The sequence below is a fragment of the Podarcis filfolensis genome, assembly GCF_964270895.1.
Source record: "Podarcis filfolensis genome assembly, chromosome: 3".
In the NCBI taxonomy this organism is placed as follows: Eukaryota; Metazoa; Chordata; class Lepidosauria; order Squamata; family Lacertidae; genus Podarcis; species Podarcis filfolensis.
Genome location: NC_139606.1, coordinates 50546479 through 50561236, shown reverse-complemented (window position 1 = coordinate 50561236; position 14758 = coordinate 50546479). Strand labels below are relative to the sequence as shown.

At 39.5% G+C, this 14758-nt stretch overlaps 2 protein-coding genes across 8 annotated transcripts in view; one reads left to right on the top strand and one right to left on the bottom strand.

The window, feature by feature from the left end:
- The window catches only part of RTN4IP1 (reticulon 4 interacting protein 1), a 56951-nt gene that overhangs the window by 8926 nt on the left and 33267 nt on the right, over positions 1-14758 (top strand). For 2 of the 4 annotated variants that reach the window (XM_083608393.1, XM_083608391.1), the window contains exon 10: positions 5787-5876. In XM_083608393.1, coding sequence (XP_083464519.1) covers positions 5787-5876 — 90 coding nt within the window. Of the gene's footprint in view, positions 1-5786; positions 5919-8753; positions 9297-14758 lie in introns of those variants that run through there. The other 2 variants (XM_083608392.1, XM_083608394.1) reach the window with 2 other exon arrangements.
- Positions 6602-14758, bottom strand: part of CRYBG1 (crystallin beta-gamma domain containing 1) — an 89090-nt gene continuing 80933 nt past the window's right edge. For 3 of the 4 annotated variants that reach the window (XM_083608267.1, XM_083608268.1, XM_083608269.1), the window contains 4 exons: positions 14480-14603; positions 14002-14160; positions 11285-11447; positions 6602-8651 (listed from right to left, as the gene is read on the bottom strand). In XM_083608267.1, coding sequence (XP_083464393.1) covers positions 8563-8651; positions 11285-11447; positions 14002-14160; positions 14480-14603 — 535 coding nt within the window. In that variant the 3' untranslated portion in view covers positions 6602-8562. Of the gene's footprint in view, positions 8652-11284; positions 11448-14001; positions 14161-14479; positions 14727-14758 lie in introns of those variants that run through there. The other variant, XR_014546833.1, reaches the window with a different exon arrangement.

Here is a 14758-nt window from a genome sequence, read left to right as displayed (position 1 = left end):
TTCAATGATTTGGCTGTGGAGCTGCCATGTTGAGAGTCCTAATAGGGGCTTCTGTGTTGTTGTTGTTGTTTATCTATATAGCATATCAGCTTACAAAAAAAGAAGTGTGCCTGGAGGTTAGGACTGCCTTCCAGTCTGCTGGAGCATAATCATTTAAATCTGTGAAGATAGATGCTTACAATAAATGCAGCACATAACATGCTGTAGCCTTAACTGTCTAGGCAACTGGCTGGTGCACCTGAACACTGCAAAATAACTCCAGTGTTATTTGACTGCAGATCCCATTAGTGACTGCAGGTTGTGGAAGGCTGCTGTAAGGTAATCTGGCATCATTATCCCTTGTATTTTGGAAGGGAGGCTGAGAGATAGTGGCTGGCCTAATTGTTCCAAAATTTGAACCAGGGACTTCTTAAGCTCAGTTTCTTAGCTACTGGGCTACCCCAGCTTAGAGTATTATGCATATTGACTCAGTTTTGTTTGCTGCATACATGGAGTAAATGTGACCTTTTTGCTCTGTTCATATCACTTGCTCTTTCACATTCCAGCCTTCTCTCCTGCAGCAAATAAGAAAAAGCTGACGCAGGGATGCTTCTCATAATAGCAAGATTCAGTGGCCTCTTTCAGGTGGTGATAGCAAAGACGTCTTTGGCCTAGACAGAACTGACAAGCACTTCTACGTAGCCACATGATGTATTGGGGATGCCCCATTCCCCCTGGGTTGCCCCTTGCTTCATGCTTGGGAAGAACTCTTCGTATGGAGGAGAGGAAGGGCATAGCACTAAGTCATCTGCATAAGTCTCTGAGCAGGTGAAGGCTAATGCTATTGAAAATTCCCATTGTGTGTTTGTGGATGGCTTGGGGTTTCTTTTGTCATAAGGTTTACAAAGAAGGATAAATGTTTGCTTACCCTCTCATTCTCTCTGTTCAGAGAGAAATCCTTAATGCCAAAGTTTTCCTTCTCAGGGCTTTTATGCTTTCCTCATTTGCTTTAGCTTCCTGTAGATCCCTGTAAACAATGCTGAGCCAATATTTTTAATGTACATACATTTATTCCATTGTTCTGGTTTTGCCTGTATACATCGGGAAAGCTGTACTTACAGGAATCTGTAAACCTAATAGGGCAGGTCGAAAAATGAGATAAGCAAAGCATTTTCCAAATTCTAACCTACAAGCTTACTGGCAATTGCTTGCAAAGGCTTGTGCTAAGCATTACTTCTGGGTTTCGCATTCTGTTTAAAAACCTGCCCAGTGGAGTCAGTGGAGCTAAATTGGCAGATTATTAAAGCATGGAAGGCATCTAGAACAAGACTGATTAAAACTGGGGTTCTGTCCGTTACCTTCTCACAAAAGTTCAGAGAACGTTTCCAAATGTTGCATTGTGAATAATGATTTCTTTCTGGAATTGGGGCATCTCTTGTTGTGTATTCTTATGAATGCACACTTTCATAAGCTGTGGTTTTATTTAGTGGTGGAAATAGATGTACGCTTAGTATGTTTTCTGCCGTAGTCAGCTTGTCCCAACAACAGCTCAGTGAGAATTTGGTGCTGACTTTAGGGATCTGGGAAAGGGGCAGACATTGCATTTTGCATCCCAGAGGAGTAATAATTATGAAGTAGATAAAGTGAGGCAGGAAGGGATGTCCTGCATAAAAAGCAAGATTCTTCTGGAGTAGTGTAGACAGAAAAATGAGATAACATCTGAGAGGTCTGCTCTCACACTTCGTTCATCTCTAAGGCAAAAATGGGGAGCCTTTTTATAACTGTATCCTTTTGCACACTGGCAATGGGTGGGGCTGGAACACCCCCTTTTATCTCTCCCTCCGCCAGCCCCTTTCTCCCTTCTTGGTACTCACATAAAATTAGGCTGGGGACTGCATGTGGCTCACCACTGATCTAAATCTGGTCAAATACAGCTAATGAAGCAAACAGAGCCTGGAAAGTATCTCCACTGCCTTCCTGCTTCCCTGGAAAGTAGGCCTTTCCCATTGGAGGGGCAAGATGCCAGTTTGAATGCCTTTCCATGCCATGGAAAAAATACTGGGAGTGGTGGTGGTGGTGTATTAGAAAGAATAGACTTCTGCTTCTTGGGTTGCTCATTGACTTCAGAAAGTAGTGATTTAACCTGTGAATGAGGTATTTGCCTGGATGGATAGGAATATAGGCGTATTTTTTAAACACCAGGATAAAATATATGCCACTGAGTTGCATTCAACTAAGTCCTGCTTGGAGCAGTTGCCTTGAAATTAATGAACCTATGTTAGTTCTGGCCATTATCTTCTTCTGAGTAGGACTAGCATTGAATGCCACTGCTTGTATCCAACTTCATAAAGATTTTCTGGGCCATGCTTGTGTCATCTGATCCATTGTGTTATTGAGTTGGACCTCCTGCCAGCTTCTCACAGCATACTTGCCAATGTTGAGCTACATCTTTCTTTCAGCAGGCCTCGGGGCCTGCCTTCGCAAGTACAAGAGAGCTTTGAAAACGCCCGCCTTGCTTGCTGCAGAGCCTTTGTGCATTTCTGCCCCCTTTCCTACCACACTTGGATGGGGTTGCCTCCTTTGACAAGCGTTAATTTAAAGTCAGTAGTCTGGGCAGGCTCCCATGCTAATAATAATAATAAAATCAATGAATATGTAGCCTTGTTCTGTTCTGAGGACACTTGGGCCTTCACGTTGCCAACTGTGAGTCATCTTGCTTTTATGCCTCTTGTCATCGTGTGAAATCTGGGGGTAGATCTCTACTGCAGCTTACCTTACTGAATAGCTAGGGGTGTCACCTGCAAAGTCTGTGGTTGAAATATACCCTCAGGCATGAACTCAGTAGGTGGCCATAGACAAGGGCTCTCCCTAACCCTACATGCACCCCTTACCCCACTGGTTTGGATTAAGGGCCTTATTCAGTTTCTGATTTATGTTGCAAATCTATGAAACTGCAACACTTTTCTGGCAAAGAAGGGGAAGAGGGCTCTCTCACTGATCATAGGTATTGAAAAGGGAAGCCTCTTCCTCTGCAGAAACATCCTAGCTAGCTCTTTGTTTAGTTTTGTTTGCAGCTTTGTTTATTTTGTGGGGTTATTTCCAAGACTTGAGAACTGCCTTTCCCCACTTCCATTTTCTAAATCCTCCATAGGATCCAAGCCATCTTCTGCTAATGGAATGACTCCTTTGGCTCTTTCCCTTGGTAGTGTTGTAGTCCTAGCTAGTTGAGTTAAATTACAGGAAGCTGGCCAGCCAGCTATGCCCCTTCTGAGACTCCAATCCATTCCCCCACTCCAACAGCCAGTCAGTATTCCATGCCCACTGAGTATGGACAGTCCTCACTATTTGGATTTCTTGTTTGGATTTCTTTCCTACCCACACCTCTTCCCCTCATGTTTTGTATTCAGATTTGTCTTTTGGCCTTCTGCAAAGCTTTGGGATCCTGCAAAGCTTGCCATTTCCCTCTCTCTTGTGCACGAATGGTGCCATGTTAGCTGTATAAAGATTCACACTCTGCAGATCGAGTGCACTGTTAGTACATGGGAGAATACTTCACAGGTCACTGTTACCATGAATGGACAACCAAAAGATACGTGTAACTGGAACTCAGGCTCAATAATTTCACTTCTTTTTTTCAGGCTGGCAGTTCTGTATTGGTGTATGTAATCCCTTCCCTCCCCAGACTTCATGATTTTAATCTCTCTCCTTTGAACAAACAAGTGTTCTGTGGCCAGGGGGCTGAGGCGTAGTTGTAAACAGATAGTGTTTTCATTGCCTAGTTAATCTCCACTTACTATCACGTCATCACTTGCTGAATGCATTTGTCTGACTTGCCCGCCTGTGCACAGGAAGAAATATTTGTCTTAGTCAGGTTGATTGCAGTAAACACTGAATGACATATTGTGCTGGGTACATGGTCAGCCCTTTTCAGGTTTATTGAAACAATGGGTCGGGATCAGCTGGCCAGATAAAGTGTTTAATGCGCCAGATTGCTGTGATCATCAGTTGTAGTGTTCATGTCGCTTTTTTGCATTGCTGAGGGTCAACAAGCCCGTCAGACCAGATGTCTGCAACAATGTAGTGTATGAGTTTTCAGCCTTTTGCAGCAGCCTTCAAAAATGATCTTAGTTTAAATTCAAGGGTCTTTCCAACTACACTACTTCTCTTGCCTTGTTTTTAAAGAGTGCTGTAGACTTCATGGAATAGTAAGATTGTGCCCCCTAGAGATTAGTCCTGTGAACCACAAGCTATTTTTCCAAAATGGTGTGTGATAGATATTCATTCATAGACCTGCAGAGTTGGAAGAGACCACAGGGCCATCAAGCCCAATCCCCTGCAATGCAGAAATCTTTTGCCCGATGTGGGACATTAACCCACAACCCTGAGATTGAGAGTCTCAAGTTCTACTGATTTGAGCAATTGTGTGTGGAATTACTGTATGTTCCTCATTATCCTATTTCACTTTTTTTCTGAGCTGTGAGGCTTGTTTTAATGGAAGAACTCATTAGCTTCAATTGTGAAGATCACTTGCAGATTTGATTTGTTTGTAGTCTGCATTAAGGCAGTGGCAGCTGGGAGACTGAAGACTTGCAGTGGGTTTTGTATTGCTAATCCTGAGCATTCATGGCAGCCACCCATTTGGTAAAGAGTGTGATGGAGCCCTCTATGTGCACCAGCTTACATGTTTAGAGCTTCTCCACATGAGAATCCTGACTAGCTCATGCGCTTGTTGGGCTCATCCACTCTGCCACTGAATCTGTGGGTGCCAGGGTCAGTTGTGATCACTGCACATTTTATTGCCTTCCGGTGGTGGTGGTGCAGTTCATTAGGACATTTATTTGAATTGCTCCCCCCAAAATATACTCTTAAAGTATTTTTTTAAAGTGCCAATGCTTATTAAAAGTCCACCTATAGAAGGGAAGGGTTGTAGCTCGTTGTGGAGCATCTGCTGTGTCTGCAGAAGAACCCAGACTCATTTCCCAGCATCTCTAGGTAGGGCTGGGGAAACTTGTTTCTGAACTCCAGGAGAGCTGATGCTAGCCACTGTGGACAATATTGAGCTAGATAGACCAATGGTATGACTCTGTATAAAGGTCATATGGTCCACCTGTACAAGAGAAATGAAGTCTGGGGTGCTGACACAAAAGTTTTCTGTTGTTTTTTAAAGCCTTGTAGTTATGTGTATAATTAGATGGTGCCAGGATGCGCTTTTCAACAAAACGGAGATAATACACTTATGGGGGGGGGATTACTGTTCTAAATGTTGGGTCCTTCCTTCTTGCTCCCCTCCCATTTTCTTCTTCCAAAATATTGGAAGAAAGAGCAGATAAACCTGGAATCAAAGGGCTGTTTATATTGTGCATGTGTTTTACAAAGTGTTTGGCTTCATCTACTCCAGATAAATAACTGCTTGAAGTGTGTGGGGCATCACTAAAAATATCTGCAGGTTTTGTTTTTCATTGTTAAAAATGATACACCTGATCATGTGTTTTGCCCTTTTCTAGATCTTCATGATCTTCCCCTATAATTGATTGCTTTTGTACCAATAAGGGTACAATATTGAAAGGAAAACCTGCATTCTCTTTCTTGAGAAATGCTTTATTTCTGCAGAGGTATAATATTTAGTCCTCTTGAGATGCATAGCTACAGTGGTGCGCAATCTGTAGGGGAAGCAGGCTAGTTTCAAGCAAACTGAAAATGTTTGCTACTATCTTTTAATGCTATATGCTAATATTTTTGTTGTGGGTTTGTGCTGTTGTGCTGTATACAAACCATTAGAATAACAATGTATTTCCACCCCCCTGCAGATACATCCAGTTATTGATCAAGTTTTCTCCTTTTCTGATGTTCCCAAGGCCTTCCAGAAGATGGAAGAAGGGCATGCACGTGGAAAAACGGTGATTAATGTAACAGATAAATAAATATTTTCTGTCTAGGTACTCTGATTTCTGTGAAATTTCTTTAGTTCCTATGTGAGTTTTCTTACATGGGACTTTAGTAAGCTACTAATATCTAGAGGTTAATGCTCTGTTACTGCAGCAGCAATAGAATTCTTATTTTGAAATGATTTTTTGTTATGACACCATGAAACATGGTCATTAAATGCACAGTCTTTGGGAAGCAAAAATGTAACGTTTTCATAAAACTTATTGAAGACAGGCTGGAAAACCCTTAAGGTGTATGGAAAGGGATATTTAAAAAGCTTTTTGTTTTGGATAAGGATTCACATTAATGCTTTGCTTCTGTAGATACCCTTGGCATCAACAGTGTATGAACTGTCAATCACTTGTGTATGTACAGAATCACTGTGAGAAAAGTGTAATAGGTCTATCCTCTTTCCCCCCACACTGGAGGCAAGTCTTTTCAGTTTTTATAGCCATATCTCATGAAGCTAATACCGACTGCTTCATGATAGCTGAAAGACTTTTGCTAATCCTGCATCCATAATTATCCCTCTATGCTCCATTTTGTGCCACGCACAGACTCATAATAACTTATTGGCCCTGTAGAGAACGGCTGTAATATGCTATTTTTATCAGCAGTCTATTATTCCTGCTCTTCATCTATTCTCCCTGCACCTTTTGCCAGAACTTGGAGCTGTTTGTAAACATACACAAAAGAATTCATCAGAATAATATTTATTTGTAAAATATGTTTATACAATAGTTTGGGGCACAGAAAAATGTTTATTTTTAAGTAACACACCTTAAAACCAAGTTTCAAAGAAATAAGCAGCAGCTTCTTATCAAGAACACTAGAAATATTTTAACCAAAAGCAATAATTTGTACAGCAGATTGAAGTGGAAGTGTGCTAATTTCCTAATAAACAAATTAACAAAATAGTGTTCTCTAACCAAGTCAGTGCAGAATTGGAAAATCCTAACAGCTTTTCAGGACACTTGACAGAGCATCCCAGGTGTGCAAGTAGCAATAGTATTAAGTGGTTTGCATCAGAACATTCAAGATCAAAGTAATAGAAATAACAAAATAATCTTCACACTAAGAAAGAGTAGTAATAGAAATAACAGAATAATCTTCACACTAAGAAAGAGTAGTAATAGAAATAACAGAATAATCTTCACACTAGGAAAGAGTAGTACTTTAAGAGCTATCTTAAGTTTCTATATATAAAACCTATTTCTGTTTTCTCTTGGAAAATTGCTTTGGTTTGCTAGAGATGCCTAGGTACCAAGCATCTATTATATTTGTCATGAGAATGCAAGCTTCTCCATGACTGCCTCTAACATGCAAGTTTTCCTGTAGTTGAATACTCAAGGAATTCAAAATGTTCCCACCTTAGCATAGAGGTAGACATTTTGCTGGGACTACTTTATAGAATGGCTGCAACTCCTCTAGACTGTTTTTCACCTGAACAGTATGGTGTTAGTGTTTTTCAGGGAACAATTTGGATTATTGTGGAATTCAGATAAAATTTGTACTTAATCACACAAGCTATTGCTGTGGGTTTTCAAATGCAGCAATGTCTGCCCACTACATGCTAAGATGGGAAACAAACAGGATGGGTTGTAAAGCAGGGTACAGAAGTAAAGTTAACACTGAAATAACTCTGAATACATTATCAGTAGTATAAAACTAACATGAAAATTTAGGCAACCATTTTCATCCAAGAAATTTTAGGGCACAGAAGTTGGGAAGCAAACAGTTGTTGGTGGTGCAGCTGCTTGAAAAGAGAGAATTACTATGCTACCAAAGCCAGTTTTTATGGAATAGTATTTCCTCTTGCATTTCAAAAGTGGTACATTTTGACCTTTAACAAAGAGTTACTAAGGGCTCATTCACACTTCTGCTTGTCCCATACTTCGATGGGTTTTCTGTTTGCCCCACTGCCCTCCCTGGGAAAACCCACACTTTAGCACTGAATCAGAAAATATGAGTGACATTTACTCCAATTCAGTGGTAAATTATTGGCTATGGGAAAGTGGTGAGACAAGCAGAAGTCTGGATGAGTCCCACATTGTATAAAGTAAGGCAGACATGCAGATTTTTAAGGAACTGAGCAGCTTATTTGGCAACCTATTCTATCTGGCAGCAAATGTTTATGGAATATGCATTTGTCTTTGATACAAAAGTACAACCACAGGCTTAAGAGTGTACTTTAATACATTTGACTATAATGCTGTAACTCCATTTTTAAAATTGCCTGATTTGATTGGGTTCATTTTATGAGTAAACGGTTCATTATATTTGGTCCAAACAGAATAGCTGCAGGCAAATTTTCAGTAAAAAAAATTCCAGTGCAAAAATGTAAATTCTGTTTCAGCATGAAGCCAAGGAGAATAAAACAAGTCTTTGTAAATAATTTAAAATACCAGATTAAAATGTATTCTGAATGAGTAACTTATCAATGATGTATAATAACTGCTTGCAATATGTTTTAACCTTTGAATAACAAATAGGAAAGGGGGTAGGTCTCTCGGTCTTAATCCAAGGGTACAAACAGCATTCACTCACTCACTCAAATTCTGTTCATTGTTTTTAAAAATTACTGTGAAGACTGCTCCAATGTCCTGTTTTCTGCCAGTCTTCATAAAGTTGATGGAACTGATTCTTAGCCTGTGCCATTTATACGACCAGCGGTTCCCAGCACTGTGTTGGCCTGTCTTCGCTGGCTGAACTGAGAACGAGGTGGTTTTGATCATAGTGCTTCCCACCTAAAATTAAACAATAGTTTCAGTATAGCATTTGTGAGCGAAAACAAATCTTTGATGCATCATTGAATCCCCCCAATTCCTCTACTTGTTGTCTTCCTGCAGGATGGCATTCTTGTTTCTATGCAGTCTCCTCTCAAGACAACATTTGCTTCCCTGCACCCTAGCTACCATGCAAATTTATCTTGCAACCTGCAAGTATACATGACTTACTGGTTATCAGAAATTCTAATCCTCAGTCTAAGATGTGCCCAATCTATGAAGTATAATGCTATGCGTTTACTTATCTAGCAGATATTCCCTACTGTAAGAGGCTTACACATAAATCCATTTCTTTAATAACCAGGAACTATGAGCTTAGTCTGGGATAGCTATGATCAAAGTCCTAACTTGTTGCATAGAAGGTGAGTCATGACTTTGGTTTGACTGGGTCCACTGGGGTAAATCTCAAGGAATTCAGCGTCACACTTTGATGGATGTTGCATCTGTAAAAACATTTCAACATGCCAGATGGAATGATCCCCCCTCCTCTCCGTTCTGGGGGTTTTCCCAACCCCACTGAGCCAGTTTGAGGGGGCAGCAGAGAGGGGGGAAACCCTATTGTTCAAGGCTTCCATTGATGGTGCTTTTAAGTGGATCCTGCTGTTTTTTGTTTTTTTTAAAAAGCATTCTTGCTCTATTATTCCACAGAAAAAGGTTTTATGGGGAAATGTAGGGTGGTTGTTTTTTGCTACATTTACATCCTACCTGTCTTCCAAGATAGAACTTCAAGGTGGCATAGACAGGCTTTTCAGGCCATTCCCCATGGTTTTCAACCAAACCATACCTATTGTCATGATTTATTAAATTTATATACTGCCTTTCATCCAAAGTTCACAGGGCAGCTTACAACATAAAACACAATAAAAACAAAAAATGCATAACATAACAACCAAAAAAAATCCCAGGCACATTTAAAAGGCCATAGATTCTTCTATCAGCCAAAGACTGAATATTTTCACTTGGTGCCTAAAGATTTGTAATGAAGGGGCTGGGCAAGCCTCCCTGAGGAGAGCATTCTGCAAAGGGGGAGCCACTGCAGAAAAGGTCCATTCTAGTGTTAGAATGTTGCATCTATTTAGAATGTTGCATTGCGTTAACGTGAGACCATGCCCTGAAAACGTGGCTGATCATACTAGAGTTTACTGTGTATATATCATATGATAATTTGTGTTATTAAATTTTAAACAGGCATTTGCCTATGTTGATAATCATTAATGTTTGTATATCTTTTGAGTATCTACTCTGAAATCCTTGCATCTCACCTCTATGGACTCAAAATTATATATCATGTTCACAACTGATCAAGGGGATGCTTACTACTCAAAATGACTAGCTCTGTTACCCGCAAAGGAATGCTATTTAACTAACAAAATGTAAATTGGCATTCTCAAAGTAGACTGCAGGACATCATCCGACTCTTCGTGACCCCATGGACACGACTAAACGACAACAAATTTGGCATTTAATTTACACATCAATAATAAAAACAATACTGCTTTCTCCAAATATTGTATTGGCAAGAAACTTGTCTGGAAAAGTATGAGCTGTGGAACATCATGTGGTAGAAACTATGGGAACAGTTTTGGTTATTTTATAAATTACTCAAGATGGTTTTTTGCAGTAGCTAGTAGTGAACAAGTGGATCAAGTTTTGTTTGTTACAGAAAAAGTCCATCTATCTTTTAGTGTCAGTTCTAACTGCAACCTCAAGAGGGCAACATAACACACACTTAGAAAGTACAAGCTTAGTATCAGCTCACAAACTAGAATAGGCATTAATATACTGACAAATGCTATTCTTTTCCTCTTTGAGTTGCCACTGGCCCCCTTGTTCTTCTATTAAACTAAAGATCCTGACATTAGTATGACTGGAACTCAGTAAATATTAACTTTACTAACCGAGTATTAACACTAAACTGCTCTGATGCAAATAACAAAGCTTGCCGAACTTATTTGGGGCAATACGTCTGTCCAGAATGATTTTGTACTTTGATATTGAGCCTATGCAGTTTTTCAGAGAAAAAGCAGATTTACTACGTGGCTTATGATAAAACAGTAAATCCTCAACTCTCTACAAAAATTGACACTATACCTATGCCATCTACAGATTAAACTGCTCAAGTGTTCAGAAAAGACAATAATCTGAATCCAGTTATTAAAACTAATAATAAAAACTATTATTAAACTGAAGTCTATATAGATTCTTTGAAAAGCATCACAAATCGATGCAAGGTGGTTTGGTTTTCAGCAGTTGTTTAATGCAAACAGTGCTCTTGACTCTTTACAGTAACTGGCCCAGGCAAAAGTGTGATTTCTGTCTACCAATTCACATTAGCTAAAAGGGCTCAAAAGGTGTGTCCTTCCAACCCCAACCCAGTATGGAAAGCATGCCTTTAAAAAATATTGCTCTGCATTAACCAGATCATAAGGATTTCCGAAGATAATGGGCTATTGCTGAAAAACATGGAATTTAAATTGCACACTCAATACAAACAACACGAAGCCATGTCTTTCTTTCCACTTATCTTACCGAAATTCATTTTCACTAAATACCAATTCAGAGTTGTTTATAACTTACAGCCGGGAAGTTCTTACCTTTAATATCTAATACTAAGTTTGGTTTCATCTTTCTGTAAATCCTCCCATCTGGATTAATACTCCATTTTTGTTTTTCTTCATTCTGCTGAAGTGCCAGGCCCAGTTTGGCACCAGGTGTAATCAGGTTACCCACAATTGTCAAGCAAAGTTCTTCTGCCAGCTGTGCAGTTAAATAGAAAGTATGAGTCAAAAAATCTTGGTCTTACTTCCAAAACTAGTATATTTGTGCATATGCATGGATAGGACTGTGGATATTTTCATGTCTCTCTTGATACTTTCCTCTGAACAAACTGATTTTCAGTATTCGGAGATTCTAGTAGTATTCCCACAATATAGCGGCTGTTACTGCAACATTATTTAACATTTGTTCATTCATTCTCTAAAAAAGACTATCTTACATATTATTAGAGGTGCATTAACTGTTTAGTTGCAGTTTTGTCGTGGCTTACTTTTTGCCATACAGAATATGAAGTAGTAGCAGAATGCCATATTTTTAGAGATGAAAAATAAAAGCCTACTAATTATTTGGCATTCAAGGTACCTTGAACAACAGCTTTATTATTTGTACCCCACCTATCAGACTGGGTTGCCCCAGCTACTCTGGGTGGCTTCCAACAAAATATTAAAAATACAAAACCACAGTGAAGCATTAGAGCATAAAAAACTTCCCAATACAGGGCAGCCTTCAGGTGTCGTGTAATTATTTATTTTCTTGACATCTGATGGGAGAGTGTTCCACAGGGTAGGCACCACTACTAGAAGGCCCTCTGCCTGTGAACTATTTATTTGTTACGTTTTTATGGAAAAGCAGGATTTAAAAATGCCCAAGGTGGCTAGCAATTCAGTCTCAATGTATTATAATTAAGCAGTATCACAAATATCACAACAAATATCACAACTCATTATCATTGTATACGTTCACCAAAGCAGCTTGCTAATAACGCTCTACTTCCACATAAACTTGTCTGAATTAAAGATAATTTATCCCTGCTATGTTGAATGCATGACTGATGCCATGAGAGACAGAACAAGCTAGATGTAATGCAATTCCCAGCTGGAGATCATACAAAGTGTATATTACTGAGCAATGGCTAAGTAATAGTTCTACTGTTCTAGGTTGTTAGGCTGCTGAACGGAAAATAATATAGTGCAACTGACTTTTGGGGTTGGTGTGTTGTGCGACAAGCACACGGAGTGCAATGAGATTGAGTGTTTGGGGGGGAGAGGCTCAGTTACTTTCACTGTATACAGGTTGTACATTGACAAAAACGGTATTATTCTTATCTACTTCAGACTGGGTTGCAAGAATTCAGCTGAGTGCTGAAATGAAGACATATGAAAAGTAATGGTTTACTATCACTTTAATGTTTCCAATGTGTTAAGATGAGGCATTAAACTCAACCCGTTCAGTGTTGCAGCCTGTTGTAAGTGCACAGCTTCTATTTGCTCCATGTTGAGACATGCTCTTGGTTTATTGCAAGAAAGAAACCCATTCCACTGTGAGTTGAGAAATCTATTCCTTTGGCAGAATGTTTTAGGTCAAGTTATACAACTTAAAAAAAAAAAAAAGACACATGGCTTGTCACTCAAGCTCTGTTCACTTTGTTTTGATGTTACGGCCTGAATTTTTCTTTTTTTACTTTGATCATCAAAGTATGTAACTCAGTAGGATTTACTCCCAAGCAAATTTTTTTAGGTCTAGCTGCTAGGCTAGTGTTGGCAGGCACCACTGTTGCAAGCCTTGATGTTGAAGTTCACAATTTGATTTTGAAACAACACATATTTCCACTATAAAGCAGGAACCAAACAGCAATAGAATTATTAATAAATTGTCTAAAAGACTGCTTTCAAAACTCAACATTTCCTCCTATATTTGTCAAGGTTCCAGGTCAGTAATAATAATTATATAGACTCATTGCTTTCAAAGGGCTCAAAAAAGTCAGCAAGAGAGACTATAAAAACCCTGAAAAATCCAGTATCTTCCTCCTGTAAAGCAGCTATTATTTCAGCACTTCCATGTCTTTAGTAATCTTGTTATTTTTTTAATATAAAGCAGCATAAAAAAGTTGCATTGAACAGAAGGTACAGGTACTTAGTGCAGCAAATAATAAAGGGGGGGGGCAAGAGGAATATAGCCTCTGGTCAAAGTCCTTTTTGCTTTTTCCTTAAGAATCACTGTGGGGCTGCACTCATAGGAAATCCAACATGGGCAGCTGTTGGGGCTCAGTGCATCCTGGCAATCTCACCAGGGCTGACATCAGAGCCTCCCCACCAAGGTGCTTCTTTTAACTGTTACTCTCCTTATATGTTTTACCCAGTGGGCAACCTTTTGGATGGCAGCCATGTCATCCCCAATCCTTCATGAGTGTGCTCCATTTCCCAGGCTTCAATGCTGCTTCGACCACATAAATACATCCGAGGGGGACTTAAATGACTGGCAGTAGTAGCAATGTCAGGGGGCAGCAACAGAGCCAGGCAGCAGTGGCAGATGGGGAAAGCCACTGGTGTTAAAAAGCCAAGGACCCGCTAAGCCTGGCACCAGCCCTTTTACGAAGCTGCCGACGCAAAACAGAACCATGTTTTTCATCAAACTGCTGAAGAGCTCATGTTCCCATTTCAGTTACTATTCACTTATCACAGTATAGAAAAGTTATTTCCTATTTTTCCTATAGGATGGGTGCTGTTAGCAAGTAATTATTAAGGCAGAACCTTACCCTACATTTGATGAATCCATCTTGATAAATCCAGACTTGTTCATCAGATTTAGCATCTTCCACAACCTGTATCCTAAGAAGATTCAAGTCATCTCCATTTCCATCAGTTGACATGAACTTCTTTGTTACTTTGTTTCTCAGTCTGAAATATGCTTTTTTCTGTAAATAAATAAATCATGGCTTTTAACACTACAGTACCGGTAAACATTATGAGCCCTGTCTGGCTAACCTTGACCTAATAATGTAATTAATATTACCATCAGCACTTCAAGATGCTTCCCCCTTTTTACAGACAATAGTATCGCAACCCTGGATTAGGGAAATACATAAAATACGACGTTATTAACATGGTACTCTTGTGCAATACTAGGATAAAGGGATTGAATCGGAGGAGAGCTGATCAGTGCCATAGTACTAGTAAAAAGATAGAAGATTCACAGGCGCTTCTGACATCCCAGAGTAAATTGTAGTGTCTTACCTGTAGTAAAGGCCGTAGAGAACCTATTCTGTGGTAGCCACTTGACTCATACCAGTTTGGTATTTTCTGAGGTGATAATAAAATCTGACGACCTTTATAGTTACTGTATTCATAAATAATCCATCTGAAACAAACAATATTTTACTAACTAGGTACATTAAAAAGTGCTGAGGAGAAACAACCTTTTAAAAATATTTACTGCGGTAGTATTGCATACTAGTGTCTCTTCTCACCCTGCTCACCACTTCTGCCAGCCCATTGTTGGCCCTCCGTTTTACA